Genomic DNA, 13,490 nt, shown 5'->3' on the forward strand with positions numbered 1-13,490 from the left:
CCTCTTCGGTGCTGATCACTGAAATACAACCACTTGCCGTCTCACTGTTTGAAGAAGCTACTCCAGTTTGACCTGACCTGAGTGACCTTGTGAAGAGATTGATCAGTAATGGTATTGCACCCTGAGGGACTCCATTTTTAGCCTTTCTGTTCCTGAGATTTTGCTGTTTTGGGTTACTCTGCACTGTCTTCTTGCAATAAAGTTGGTTAACTACTTGTGGTTGTTATGTATGTCTGTTCCAATGATATTTTTGGATAGTTTCTGTCTTGGGATCTTATCAAAAACATCCACACAAAAACACATACTCAGTTCACTAAACAAGCCCTTCAAGATAAACCACCAAACTCAATATTACACCAACGACCCCCAGACATAAGCCCCATGGTGTGTGTGTGGGGGGGGGGACATATCTAGAGATAATAAGGGGAAAATAGGCTGAGTATTTTAGAGAGCTGTCGAATGTGGAGGAGGATAGGGAGGGATTGGTGGTAGCAGTGGGAGGTGTAAAGGAAATGATGGTGATGGGAGAGGAAAATGGAGGAGAAATAAGAAAAGATTAGTTGCAAGTGGCTTTGAAATTGATGAGGACAGGTAATGCACCAGGGTTACATGGATGTCAAGTAGAGTGTCTGAAGAAGAGAAGTACATTAATAGTGCACTGGCTAGTGAGGTTGTTTAATGTGTGTCAAAGGAAGGGTAGTGTGCCAGAGGACTGCCTGTATAGTTCCACTTTACAAGGGAGAAGGGGACAAATGTGAATGTAGTAGTTTTAGTGGGATCATTATGTTGAGTGTAGTTGAGAAGGCTTATGGGAGGGTCGTGATTGAGAGGATTAGAAGAAGAGAGGGAGTAATTGGTGAGGCTGTTGTGGTAAGGCAGATATGTGAGAAAGCTTCAGCAGTAAGGATATTTTTTTGTACCTTTATGGATCTGAAAAAAGCTTATGACAGGGTAGACAGGAAAGCAGTGTGGGAGGTTTTGCAGATATATGGAATTAGGAGAAAGCTGTTAAAGGTAGTCTAGCTTTAACAAGAATAGTAGAGCCTGTGTTACATACATACATACATACATATACCAAGGCTTTTTTCCCCTTCCAAGGGAGGTAGCCAAAAAGGGAAAGGCATAAAAACACTCCCACCCATTTCATCCCTAAATACACTCCACACCCCTCCCACCCTTCCTCTCATCTGAGCACCTCCTGGATGACGGGTCATCCCTGCACCCTGCCCACCGCCCTGGGTCAGAAGCAGTGTCGGATTGAGGAAGCTGGTGGCAGAGTTTGGGAGAGTATGTGATAGAAGAAAGCTAAAGATAAATGTGGGTAAAAGTAAGGTGATGAGATGTACAAGGGGTGAAAGTGGCAGTAGACTGGAAGTGAACATTAAGGGAGAGCGACTGGAGGAAGTGGATAGTTTTAGATACTTGGGTGCAAGTGTAGCAGGAAAAGGTGGAGTGAAGGTGGAGGTAGAATGTAGATTGAGAGAAGCGAGTAAATGCCTTGGTGGTTTAAAGAGTGTAATGAGAAATAGACATTTGGGAATGGATGCGAAGAGGAGACTGTATGAAGGAGTGATTGTGCCAACAGCACTGTATGGGGCAGAAACGTGGAACATAAGAGAAGAAGAGAGAAGGAGTTTGAATGTGTTTGAGATGAGGTGTCTGAGAAGTATGGTGGGGGTTACTAGGCTAGATAGAGTGAGAAATGAGGAGGTGAGGAGGAGAACAGGGGTGAAAAAGGATTTGGGAGAGAGGGTTGATGAAAGAATATTAGGATGGTTTGGACACATGGAAAGAATGAGTGAAGAAAGACTAGTAAAAGAGGTATGGAAGGCAGATGTGGAGGGAGTGAACATGAGGGGACGTCCTAGGATGAGGTGGATGGATGGGGTGAAGGGGGCTTTGGGGAAGAGGGGAATGTCTGTTGAGGAAGGAAGGGAGAGGACGGAAGACAGAGGTGAGTGGAGAATGGTTGTATATGGATGATGTTGTGACTGCATGAGGAGAGCCTGTGTTAGAATGGGAAATGGAGAGAGTGGGTAGTTTGAAGTAAAGGTGGGAATGCATCAGGGATGTGTCATGTTACCATGGCTGTTCAGTGTGTACATACTCATAGATGGAGTGGTGTGGGAGGTAAATGTGAGGGTAATGGGCATGGGGTTGGAGATAATGGTGAAAAATGGGAGGTGAGCCTGTTGTTGTTTGCTGATGACACTGTGCTTGTGGCAAAGTCAGAGGAGGGATTAACTTCTTCACTCCGGGCCAAAATCTCGAGGGCAGCATTATCTGCCAGACGTACGATGTGTTGTAATAATACTCGCAACATAAAATATAGTCACCGCTTATATCAATCGTTCTCTCTTTCACCCGTGAATTTTGATAACCATAGAAAATGTGATGAAGACAGTTTAGAGAGTATGTCATTATGCAGGGGCAACTACAATAAATATAATCAAGACGCCGATATGGCAGCCCCGCATATCCACTTGCTCCTCATGCCGCCTGCATATGCGGCACCGTATGGAAGTGGTTAAAAGAGTTAGTGATGGAGTTTGGAAAGGTAGGCAATGGGAGAAAGTTGAAGGTAAATGTGGGTAAAAGGTGATGAGATGTACACGGGTAGAGGATGGCAGTGAGTTGGAAGTAAGTCTTAAAGGAGAGAGGCTGGAGGAAGTGGATAGCTTTAGGTACCGTATATACTCGTCTATAGGTCGAAATCTTAAGGAAATCTTTTTAGGCCAAAACCTAGGGGTCGACCTATACACAAGTAATAATCTTGTTAGGCTGAAATCCAGACATGACAAGAAAGGCTAGGAAGAACTCTTACCTTTTCTTTAGGTTCAAAAATCAAAATATTTACCTACTAGTTACTACCAGTAAACAATGGGGACATAAAATACATGGTACGTACCAAAACATGTGAAATTCCTTCTAGATACGGTAACCCCATACTGTGGTTTTACCTGTTTGTTAAAATTCTTAGCACAGGCAAGCTTATTATATCATGTATACTATTATAGTACACATAGTTGTTTAGAAAATAATAAAATGCTGTGATATTCTCAAATTTAGCTTTCTATATGGTATATATTATTGTTACCATTACCAAAACAATGCAACACTAGACATCTTGTTGTGCTGTCCTGCTGCACAACAAGACTCTCGTGTTGCCAACCAGCGACGTTGTCACCAACCTGACACATATCTTAAGAACCACCAATTTGGAAGTAGTGTGCCAGACAAGCAGGACGATAAAAGACATCACGAAGACGAAAATACACAACAACCAAACACCGGGCACAAAAGCTGGTGTTTATCGTATTTTGTGTTCAGGATGGGATAAAGTTTACATTGGAGAAACGTCACGCGACCTGAATACATGAATAAGTCAACACCGTTACGACATCAGGCATGAAAGAATGCAGAGCTGCTGATATGAAAACCAGACAAAATCCGCAGGAAGTGTTTAGAAGCAGCGATCATTCAAGGAACGAACACTATTGAACAAAATAAGCGAAACGTCGTACAAATAAAGGCTCCGTCCTCATATGGTGTTAAACTCGTCAGTCTTGTCGGCAACTGCTACTTTCATGAAAAAAAATCTTTGTAATCTGTTCAAGTTTTTCACTCTGATGAAATGGCAACTTTAGTGAAACTTATTAAATATTAAAATCAGTGAACTTGAAAAAAACATAAGCCAAAATACATCAGAATTAATGAAGTGAAAATACCATAATAATCAATTGCTATACCAGGCAAGCCATGCCACTTCAAAGCATTAAGACAGTGGAATGCTTACAGCACCAAAACAAAAACAAGCCACTCAACCTATACATGAGGTATATGGAAAATTCCAGATTTTTTGGCCAAAAATGGGGGGTCGACCTTTACACGAGATCGACCTATAGACGAGTATATACGGTATTTGGGGTCGCATGTGGCAGGAAAGGGAGAAGTGGAGGTGGAGGTAAATTGTAGATTGAGATAAGCAAGTAAATGCCTTGTGGGATTAAAAAGTGTTATGAGAAATAGGGATCTAGGAATGTATGCAAAAAAGGAGATTGTATGAAGGGGTGATTGTGCCAACAGCTTTGTATGGGGCAGAGACTTGGAATTTAAAAAAGATAGAGAGGAAAAGTTTAAATGTGTTTCAGATGAAATGTCTGAGAAGGGGTAGGGGTTACAAGGTTGGAAAGAGTGAGAAAAAATGAGGTGAGTAGGAGAGCTGGGGTGGAAAAGGAGATGGCAGATAGGGCTGATGAAAGATTATTGAGATGATTTGGACACATGGAAAGAATGAGTGATGATGGGGTGAAGGGGGCACTGAGAAAGGGGAATGTCTATTGAGCAAGAAAAGGAGAAGGCAGGAGATAGGAATGAATGGAGAGTGACTGTGTATAGATGATACTATGATCCAGGGAAGGGAGGGGCTTGTGATGTGGGTTGGGGGTGCTTAGGTGTGAATGATATTTTGATACAGCCCAAAGGGATTTTTGCCTGTTTTCTCTTTTTTTGCATGAGGAGACAGAGAGGGAGGGTCACTGATTGAGTGAAGTGGCCTTGCTGTGGATGTACTGTGTCTTGCTACATTGCTTCTGACCCGGGGGAGTGGGCAAGATATAGTGATGACCTGTCATCCACTAGGAATCAAGATTAGATGGGGGAAAGGGTTGGTGGATGGTTATAGAATAGGTGGGAGTAGCTTTATACCTTTGACTTAGCTACCTCTCTTATAAGGGGGAAAAAGCTCATGGTATATAGAAATATGTATGGTAAGAATCTTACTGGCACACTAGCACATAGGACATCATCCAGCATTGTAACAGTAGCTACACAGAATAGGTATGGCCACAGAGTCAAACTTCCCCAGATGCAACCATTACAAAAAGGACACAGAATACATCATGCTAATATATGTACTGTATGTATGTAATCTCCCCTTAGTGACTTGTGGACCCACCCATAGGCTGTTGCCAGCTACCTGAAGGCTATAAGCCTTCTGCAAGAGAGACAAGTGGCAACAGATTGATTGATTGCTTGTTTCTGAACAACCATTTTAAGTATGGAACAACATAATAGTTTTAAAGCAAAATTTTTTTTTAGCTGTTTTTGCTTCGAGTGAAAATTATATTGTTTACTCATGAGTTGGTGAAGGGGATCATCATAGAAATAAGAAAAATTAAAGGACTACAGCACTTTTCCACATGTATAGGTTATAGCAGTCTTTTGTCTTCCATCAGACTATATTTGAGGTAACTAAACTTGGGAGGACACAGGCAACTCATAATATGCAGAAGAAGAGAGAGCTGGATGGTAAATACATTGATGCTTTCAACAAGAAGATGGTGGAGAAGATTGAGATGAAAGAGAATGAAACCAAGGATAAAAAAGAGGTAAGTATTTAGGAAATGTGGTTAGAGAGCATATCACAATGCCAGATTGTGTATAGCTGAAAAATATGCTGTCCTTTCATGAAATTTATGATTGTGTTTCAAAAAATATATAATTTTGTGTCATCCATAAAGTTACCAAGATTATGCTTCAAACATATGGCAATAGTGTGATGCATTGTGTACAAATGTGGGTGAATAAACTAGCTTTGCCTATTGTGCCCTGCTGTTGAGGTACTGTACCTTGCTGCATTGCTTCTGACCCAAGCAGTTGACTGGGATCAGGGGTGACCCTTTATTCACAAACAAGAAGCTAAGGTAGAAGGGACAACAAATAATTGTTGTATTTGGGATGGGTGAAGGATGGGGTGTTTGCCTTGGCCAGGCCAACCCCTTATTAGAGAGAAAGGGCTTCTGTATATGTATGTTCTAACTGCATAGTAATGTACTCTCAATATTTTTTAGGGAGTGTTTTGGGACACCACTATAGACTAGAACCAAGTCTGTATTAGAGTTTTAAATCTCTGCTCATAAAGGAATGATGATACTTTTGTACTAATGTTGTCCTCCTTTTATGTTGTTCCCTTGAACATGTTCCAATTATGTTATGTTAATTGTGATGCAAAAAAAAAAAAAAAAATTATTTATTTATTTATTTTATTTATTTATTTTTTTATTTTTTTAATCTCATCCAAATTTGTTCAGATATTAAATATTTAGTATATAAAAACAGGTACAAGTATGTTATTCATCCCTCAACATGTGTGCATCTATCTTATTCAAAGAGGCATTAGACAGAGTATAAAAATAAACAAGTAATTGACCATATAAAGTTACTGTCAGATGCTGCAAGCCTGCAACAAGTGTAGATACTGTATATGGGCCAGTATGGCTATTGGCTGGCTACCTTACAAAATTTACCTTTTATCTTAGCATACTCTTCAAAGATTAAACACTCCAATTTCCCATAGTGACACTGGACGTTGCCTAAACACAGATCCGCCACTTGGACAGTGGAAAAGGGGTTAAGATAGTAATGGGGGGAAACTGTTGTACTCCCCGCCACCCATCAAGGCTCAGAGCTTACTTTCTACGTGACTTTTTGCTCAGCATCTGACAGTAACTAAAATGGTCAATTACTTGTTTATTTTTATACTCCGTCTAATGCCTCTTTGAATAAGATAGATGCACATATGTGGAGGGATGAATAACATACTTGCACCTGTTTTTATATACTAGATATTTAATATCTGAACAAATTTGGACGAGATTAAAAAAAAAAAAAAGTTTGTACACAGACCTCCTTCACCTCCTCCGTGGTGGGGTCCTGAACACGATCGTTGTCTCCCTCAACCTCTTGCTGTTCCCGGGCCAGTTCTGCAACCTGCTCCTGATGCAGCTCCTTCAGCTCCTCTAACTCCTCGACATTCCCGTCCTCCATCTCCAGGCCCAGGTCCCTCCCTAGCACAACAATGTCCGAGATGACCAATGGACCAGCAGGCTCAAATCCCTCATAGTCCTGCTCCCTGTCAAATGATGGCCAAAGCTTCTTCCACACTGCCTGTAGAGTCGTGATGGTAACCTGCTCCCAGCTCTTACTAATCATCTTGACACAGTGCAAGATGTTGAAGTGGGACTTCCAAAATTCTCGCAGGGTTAGGTCTGTGTCGGTGGTAGCGCTGAAGTAGTGTTCAAACATAGCATGTGTGTACAGCTTCTTGAAATTAGAATTGACCTGCTAGTCCGTCAGTTGCAGAATGGAAGTGGTGTTCAGAGGCAGGAATTTAATTGTGATGAAATCCAGGTCTTGGGGGAAGGTGTGCCTGCATGTCAAGGGGATGTGCTGGGGTGTTATCTAGCATCAGGAGACACTTCAGTGGCAGTCCATTACCCTGCAGAAACTTATTGATCTGAGGGCTGCATGCTCCTTCAAGCCACTCCTGACACAGCTGTCAGGTTGCCCACGCCTTCGGGTTGGAACGCCACATCACTGGATGTCTGGTCTTCAGGACATTGCCCCTCTTGAATGATCGTGGCGTCTCCAAATGATACACTACGAGTGGTGTGATCTTGCAGTCTCCGCTCACATTAGCACACAACATCACTGCAAGCCTGTCTTTCATAGGCTTATAACCCGGCAAAGCTTTCTCCTCAGCAGTAATGTAGGTGCTGTTAGGCATCCTCTTCCAAAAGAGCCCTGTTTCATCACAAATACCTGCTGTGGCAGGTAACCCTAATGACGCACCAGCTCCTCAAACTCCTTGATGAATGCCTCAGTCTGTGTCCATGTCCGCACTTGCTGCCTCACCATGCCATGTCACTCTGTGGATGCCCATACATTGCTGAAACTTCTCAAACCACCCCCTACTGGCTGTAAAGGGCACTGAAGGTGGTGTAAGCTAGCCACTGGTACAGCCTGTTGCCGCTGCAGGTCAGCATACACTTGGAGAGCCCTTGAACAGATTATTTCCCCACTCAAGCTGTCACTCTTATGCTTCTTCTCCTGTATTCACACAAGTAATAACCTTTCCACCTCATCCAACAATGCTGGCCTCTTATGTGAGCTCACATACCTTATATCCTTAGACACATTAGCTGACAGAATTTTATCTTTATTTAAAAGAATAGTTCTTATTGTTGACTCAGGCATACTAAACTCTCACCAGCTTACATATGCGTAAACCTTGAGCAGCTTTGTCAATCATTTCCCTTTTTTTTCTCAATTGTGATGCTGGTTTTCTTATTAGCATCAGCCTCAGTAGGACTTCTCACCTGTTTTGGAGGCATTTTAAAGGCACAAATAGTACAAAATTAAGGGGTAGGCGCCGAAAGAAGGGCCAGTTGTGCATCCGACCTAGATATGGACCAAAAGGTCTCCTGTCGGCATGCTCCACCTTTGTAATCCTTTGTAAAAAAACAACACAGTGTGTGAATGGTGACGTCAGCAAGAGGGCAGCATGGGATTTGATTTTCCACACAGTAATGGACATCAATGTGCCCACGTAAATAGAAATTTTCCGCGTAAATAGCAACAAGATTTCCCCATAATTTAACCACATAATTAGAATTTCGTGGACATAAGGGCATGCATAGAGGTACCACTGTACAGGAAGGGAGTTATGCTTGTTGTGACCCATCTTTGTATCTTTCAGCATCTAGTTTGTTCTTAAATTCTTGTATAGTTTTTGCACACACTGTTGCCTCCTCCAGTTTGTTCCAGATATCTACCACTTTGTGTGGGAAACTATTCTTTGTCAGATTTCTTCTATAAATACCCTTCTTGAGTTTCTTTTCATGTCCTCATGTTCTTCTTGGATTGTAAGAGGCGAGAAAAACGGGACGGGGATTGGGACCAGGCATCCTTCTCCCAGTAACCCCATTTTTTTCCTGTTCAAGAAATCTTCTATCCATTTCAATAACTTTCCTTGTACACCTATTATTTCGAGTTTTCTTAGCTTTTTGTGTGGTACTTTATCAAACGCCCTTTGGCCCTTTTGAAAATCTAAGGAACCACAATCAGCCCATCCATCCCTTTCTTGCATTATTTTTATTAGCGTCGAGTAAAAACAAGTCAAGTTAGTGGTACATGATCTTCCTTGTCTAAAGCCAAATTGTTTTCGGTATTAGCTGCATGTTATTGTGGCAGAGTAGCATGCAATTGATACTTTATGGTCTATATGGGGCACCCCTACGGACCAGAGCCACATATCATTTTGTCTCTGATAGAGGAAAACTCTGTTCACAGAGAAATGATGACACTTTTATACTATGACTGTCCCTCTGTTATGCTGTCCTGTACCATTTCTCTGAATATTCATTTCCTTTTTTTGCCTAACCTGTGGTGGGGGAAGAGAATGCTACCACCAAGTCTTTCTACTTGAGTCATAGGAGGCGACAAAAAATAGGGCGGGGGATCGGATTAGGCATCCTACTACCTGTAGCCCCAAAGGGGACATTAAAAAAAAAAAGTAAAGGCATAAGAGGGTCTGGGAGTTTTTCAACTAGTACCCTAAGGTTTGGGTCTTTTAATGTGCGTGGATGTGGTACAGATGAGAGTAAAAGGGAAGAGATAGGCAGTATGTTTGCGAGAAGAAAGATGTCTGTGCTGGCTTTGAGTGAATCTAAATTGAAAGGGTGGGGCAAGTGTGAGTATGGGAGGTACTCAGGAGTGAAGAGGGGACGAGGGAGAGAATGGGTGGCTATACTAGTAAGTGAAGAGGTAAGTAAGTGTGTAGTGGAGTGGAAGGAGGTTTTATCAAGGTTGATGTTGATGAGGGTGAAGCTGGGAAGGGAGATGTGGATAGAGAGAAGAGCATAGAGGAAAGGGAGGCTTTTTGGATAGATATAAATGAGTGTATAGAGGGATTAGGGAGAAATGTCAATGTAGTTGTATTGGGAGACCTTAATGCTAGGGTAGGAAATGAACCAATAGACGGAGTGATTGGGAAATATGGAGTTCCACGTAAGAATCATAGTGGAGAATTGATGGTGATGTGTCTTGAAAGAGAGTTGATGATAGCAAATACAGTGTTTCGGAAGAAAGTCAAGCATAAGTACACATGGGAGAGGGTGGTGGATGGAAGGGTGGCAGATAGAGCGTTAATGGACTATATAGTGGTGACCAGGAGTATGGTAGAAAGAGTTAAGGATGTACATGTTCTAAGGGGAGAGAGTTGGGGAATATCAGATCATTTGCCATTTCACTGACCATGTGAACTATTTGTTAAGATCTTCCTATAGTATCCCAGCATCTTCCCCAGACTTAATTTGGCATCCTATTTTAGTGCCGTCTGTAGGGAGGTACTCAGAGTGAACTGCTTAAATGAGGAAAAAAGGAGAATGAGTATAAGAAGAAGTTGAGGGAGGAGTGGAAGAGAGTAAAGGATAGAGTAGAACTAGGAGTGGAGGAGGAATGGGGATGGTTCAAGGAGGGAGTCATAAGGTGTGCAAAGATGGTGTGTGGAACAAGGAGGGCAGGAGGAAATAGAAGGAAGGGTAGTGAATGGTGGGATGAGGAAGCAAAGAAGGGTGTAGAAGAAAAGAAGCAGGCATTCATAGATTGGCTACAAATTAGGACGAGGGAATCGTATGAGAGGTACAAAGTAAAGAGAAAGGAAGCTAAGCATAAGATAAAAGAAGCAAAGAGGAGAGCAGATGTGAAATGGGGAAAGAGTATGACAGAAAATTTTGAAAGTAATAAAATGATGTTTTGGAAGGAAATTAAAAGAGGAAGAGGAGGTGAATCAAGTAGAGAAGAAAGGGTAAAAGGTGCAGATGGAGAGATGATAATGGAAGAGAAGGCAGTAAGGGGAAGGTGGGCAGAGTATTTTAGGGAGTTGCTAAATATGAAGGAGGATAGGGAGGGAAAGGTAGTTGCAGTGGGAAGCGCTAAGAAAATGAGAGAGATGAGTGAGGAAAATGGAGGAGAAATAGGGAAGGATGTAGTGAAAGCAGCTGTTAAGATGATGAGAGCAGGTAAGTCACCTGGGTTGGATGGATGCCATGCAGAATGTCTGAAGAAAGAAGGTACAGTGATGATGGACTGGCTGGTGAGGTTGTTTAATGTTTGTTTAAGAGAGGGTAGAGTGCCGGAGGACTGGAGGAGTGCCTGTATAGTTCCACTTTACAAAGGAAAGGGGGAGAAGTGTGAGTGTAGTAGTTACAGAGGGATCAGCTTGTTGAGTATAGTTGGGAAGGCTTATGGGAGGGTCTTGATTGAGAGGATTAGGAGAGGAAGAGAGGGAGTAATTGGTGAGGAACAGTGTGGTTTTAGGACAGGTAGGGGATGTGTAGATCAGATTTTTGTGGTAAGGCAGATATGTGAGAAAGCTATAGGAAAAGGTAAGGATGTTTTTTGGGCTCTTATGGAGGTGCCAAGATAGGAGGGAGGGAGGAGGGTGGAGGGGAGTGGAATATATGGGAAACGAAATGGGTGGGAGTGATTTCTATACCTTTTTCTTTTTGTCTATCCCCCATGTAAGGGGGAAAAAGCCATTGGTATATGTATGTATGTATGTTATGGATCTGGAAAAGGCTTATGACAGGGTAGACAGGAAGGCACTGTGGGAGGTACTGCAGATATATGGGATAGGAGGAAAGCTGTTAAGAGCAGTCAAGAGTTTTTATGAGAGTAGTAGAGCTTGCTTTAGGATTAGAAATGGAGAGAGTGAATGGTTTGAGGTAAAGGTGGGACTTCGTCAGGGGTGTGTTATGTTGCCCTGGCTGTTCAATCTTTACATGGATGGGGCAGTGTGAGAGGTGAATGCAAGGGTAGTGGGTCAGGGGTTGGAGGTGATTAAAGAAAATGGAGAAAAGTGGGAGGTGAGCCAGCTGTTGTTTGCTGATGACACTGCACTTGTAGCAGGATCAGAGGAGGGATTGAGGAAGTTAGTGACAGAGTTTGAGGTGTGTGAAAGAAGAAAGCTTAAGATAAATCTGGGTAAAAGTAAGGTGATGAGATGTACAAGGGGAGAGAGTGACAGTAGGCTGGAAGTGAGCATTAAGGGTGAGAAACTAGAGGAAGTGGATAGTTTTAGATACTTGGGTACAAATGTGACAAGAAAGGGAGGAGTGGGGGTGGAGGTAGAATGTAGATTGAGAGAAGTGAGTAAATGCCTTGGTGGATTAAAAAGTGTAATGAGAAATAGACATCTGGGAATGGATGCTAAGAGCAGGTTATATGAAGGAGTGATTGTGCCAACAGCAATGTATGGAGCAGAAACATGGAACGTGAGAGAGGAAGAGAGGAGTTTGAATGTGTGTGAGATGAAATGTCTGAGAAGTATGATAGGGATTACTAGGCTAGATAGAGTGAGAAATGAGGAGGTGAGGAGGAGAACAGGGGTGGAAAGGGAGCTGGGAGATAGGGATGATGAAAGAGTATTAGGATGGTTTGGACACATGGAAAGAATGAGTGAAGAAATATTAGTAGAAGAAGTGTGGAAGGAGTGAATATGAGGGGGCGTCCTAGGATGAGATGGATGGATGGGGTGAAAGGGGCTTTACAAAAGAGAGGAATGTCTGTAGAGGAAGGACGGGAGAGGACAGAAGATAGGGGTGAATGGAGAAGGGTTGTGTATAGATGAGGCTGTGATGCATGAAGGGGAGTGAGTGGGGGATGGGGGGGTGAGGAAGTATGTATGAAAAAAAAAATTGACACAGCCCGAAGGGATTTCTCCCCATCTTCTCCTTTTCTGCATGAGGGGACGGAGAGGGGGGGGGGGGTGTCACCGAATTTATGAAGCGGCCTTGCTGTGGATGTCCTGTGTCTTGCGATACTGCTTCTTGACCCAGGGCAGTGGACAGGATGCAGGGATGACCCGTCATCCAGGAGGTGCCAAGATAGGGTGGAGGGGAGTGGAATATATGGGAGGTGAAATGGGTGAGAGTGATTTCTATGCCTTTTTCTTTTTGGCTACCCCCCATGTAAGGGGGAAAAAGCCTTTGGTATATGTATGTAAACTTACAGAGACAGTTGACATATGCTTCCAGTCAAACCACCAGTTAGAATTAAAACATTATCAGCATAAAATCAAGCTTATCCCTGATACCATATGTCTTTGATTCTTTTGTCTTACACAGAACAGATTATTTTCCATCCCCACATACAGTATAAAAAACAATGATTTTCACAAAGTTCTCTGAGCCCATCTGGTGGCTATACTTCTTGGTAACTGGAGTGTGAGAGTGATTAGAAATTTTATGTTTTATCCATTTCAGGCTTTAGAACATTTGTCATCTCTTGAACAGTCTACAGAAGATGAGATAAGCCAAACATTTAGTTCTGTAGTTGGAAATAACCAAAATAAGAAACTAGAAGTAAAGAAGAGGAAGATAGTGGAAAATGCTGAAGATGCAACTAAAACTAAGTTAAAGAAGGATGAACAGAGGCAGAACAAGAAAAAGAAGGGTTTAACAACGATTAAATCAGAAAATATAGACTTCAAACAGAAGGATTTCTACATCCCATATACTGCTAAGGATCATTTCACAGAAGCAGGGTAAGCCTTTGACACTGTTACTAAGCATATATTATACCTATTTTCTTGGTTTTCTTTTATTCTTCTGAGGAGTGGTGCAGTAACATGGTGGACTTTACTTCAG

The 13,490-nt window shown here is 42.3% G+C and overlaps 1 protein-coding gene across 4 annotated transcripts in view; it reads left to right on the forward strand.

Moving 5' to 3' along the window:
• The window catches only part of LOC143039903 (ATP-dependent RNA helicase DDX54-like), a 214,081-nt gene that overhangs the window by 179,870 nt on the left and 20,721 nt on the right, over window positions 1-13,490 (forward strand). For all 4 annotated transcript variants that reach the window (XM_076210246.1, XM_076210248.1, XM_076210244.1 and 1 more), the window contains 2 exons: window positions 5,238-5,390; window positions 13,107-13,387. In XM_076210246.1, coding sequence (XP_076066361.1) covers window positions 5,238-5,390; window positions 13,107-13,387 — 434 coding nt within the window. The remainder of the gene's footprint in view (window positions 1-5,237; window positions 5,391-13,106; window positions 13,388-13,490) is intronic.

Source organism: Oratosquilla oratoria, chromosome 27, assembly GCF_046742065.1.
Source record: "Oratosquilla oratoria isolate Oo_2021 chromosome 27, ASM4674206v1, whole genome shotgun sequence".
Classification (NCBI taxonomy): Eukaryota; Metazoa; Arthropoda; class Malacostraca; order Stomatopoda; family Squillidae; genus Oratosquilla; species Oratosquilla oratoria.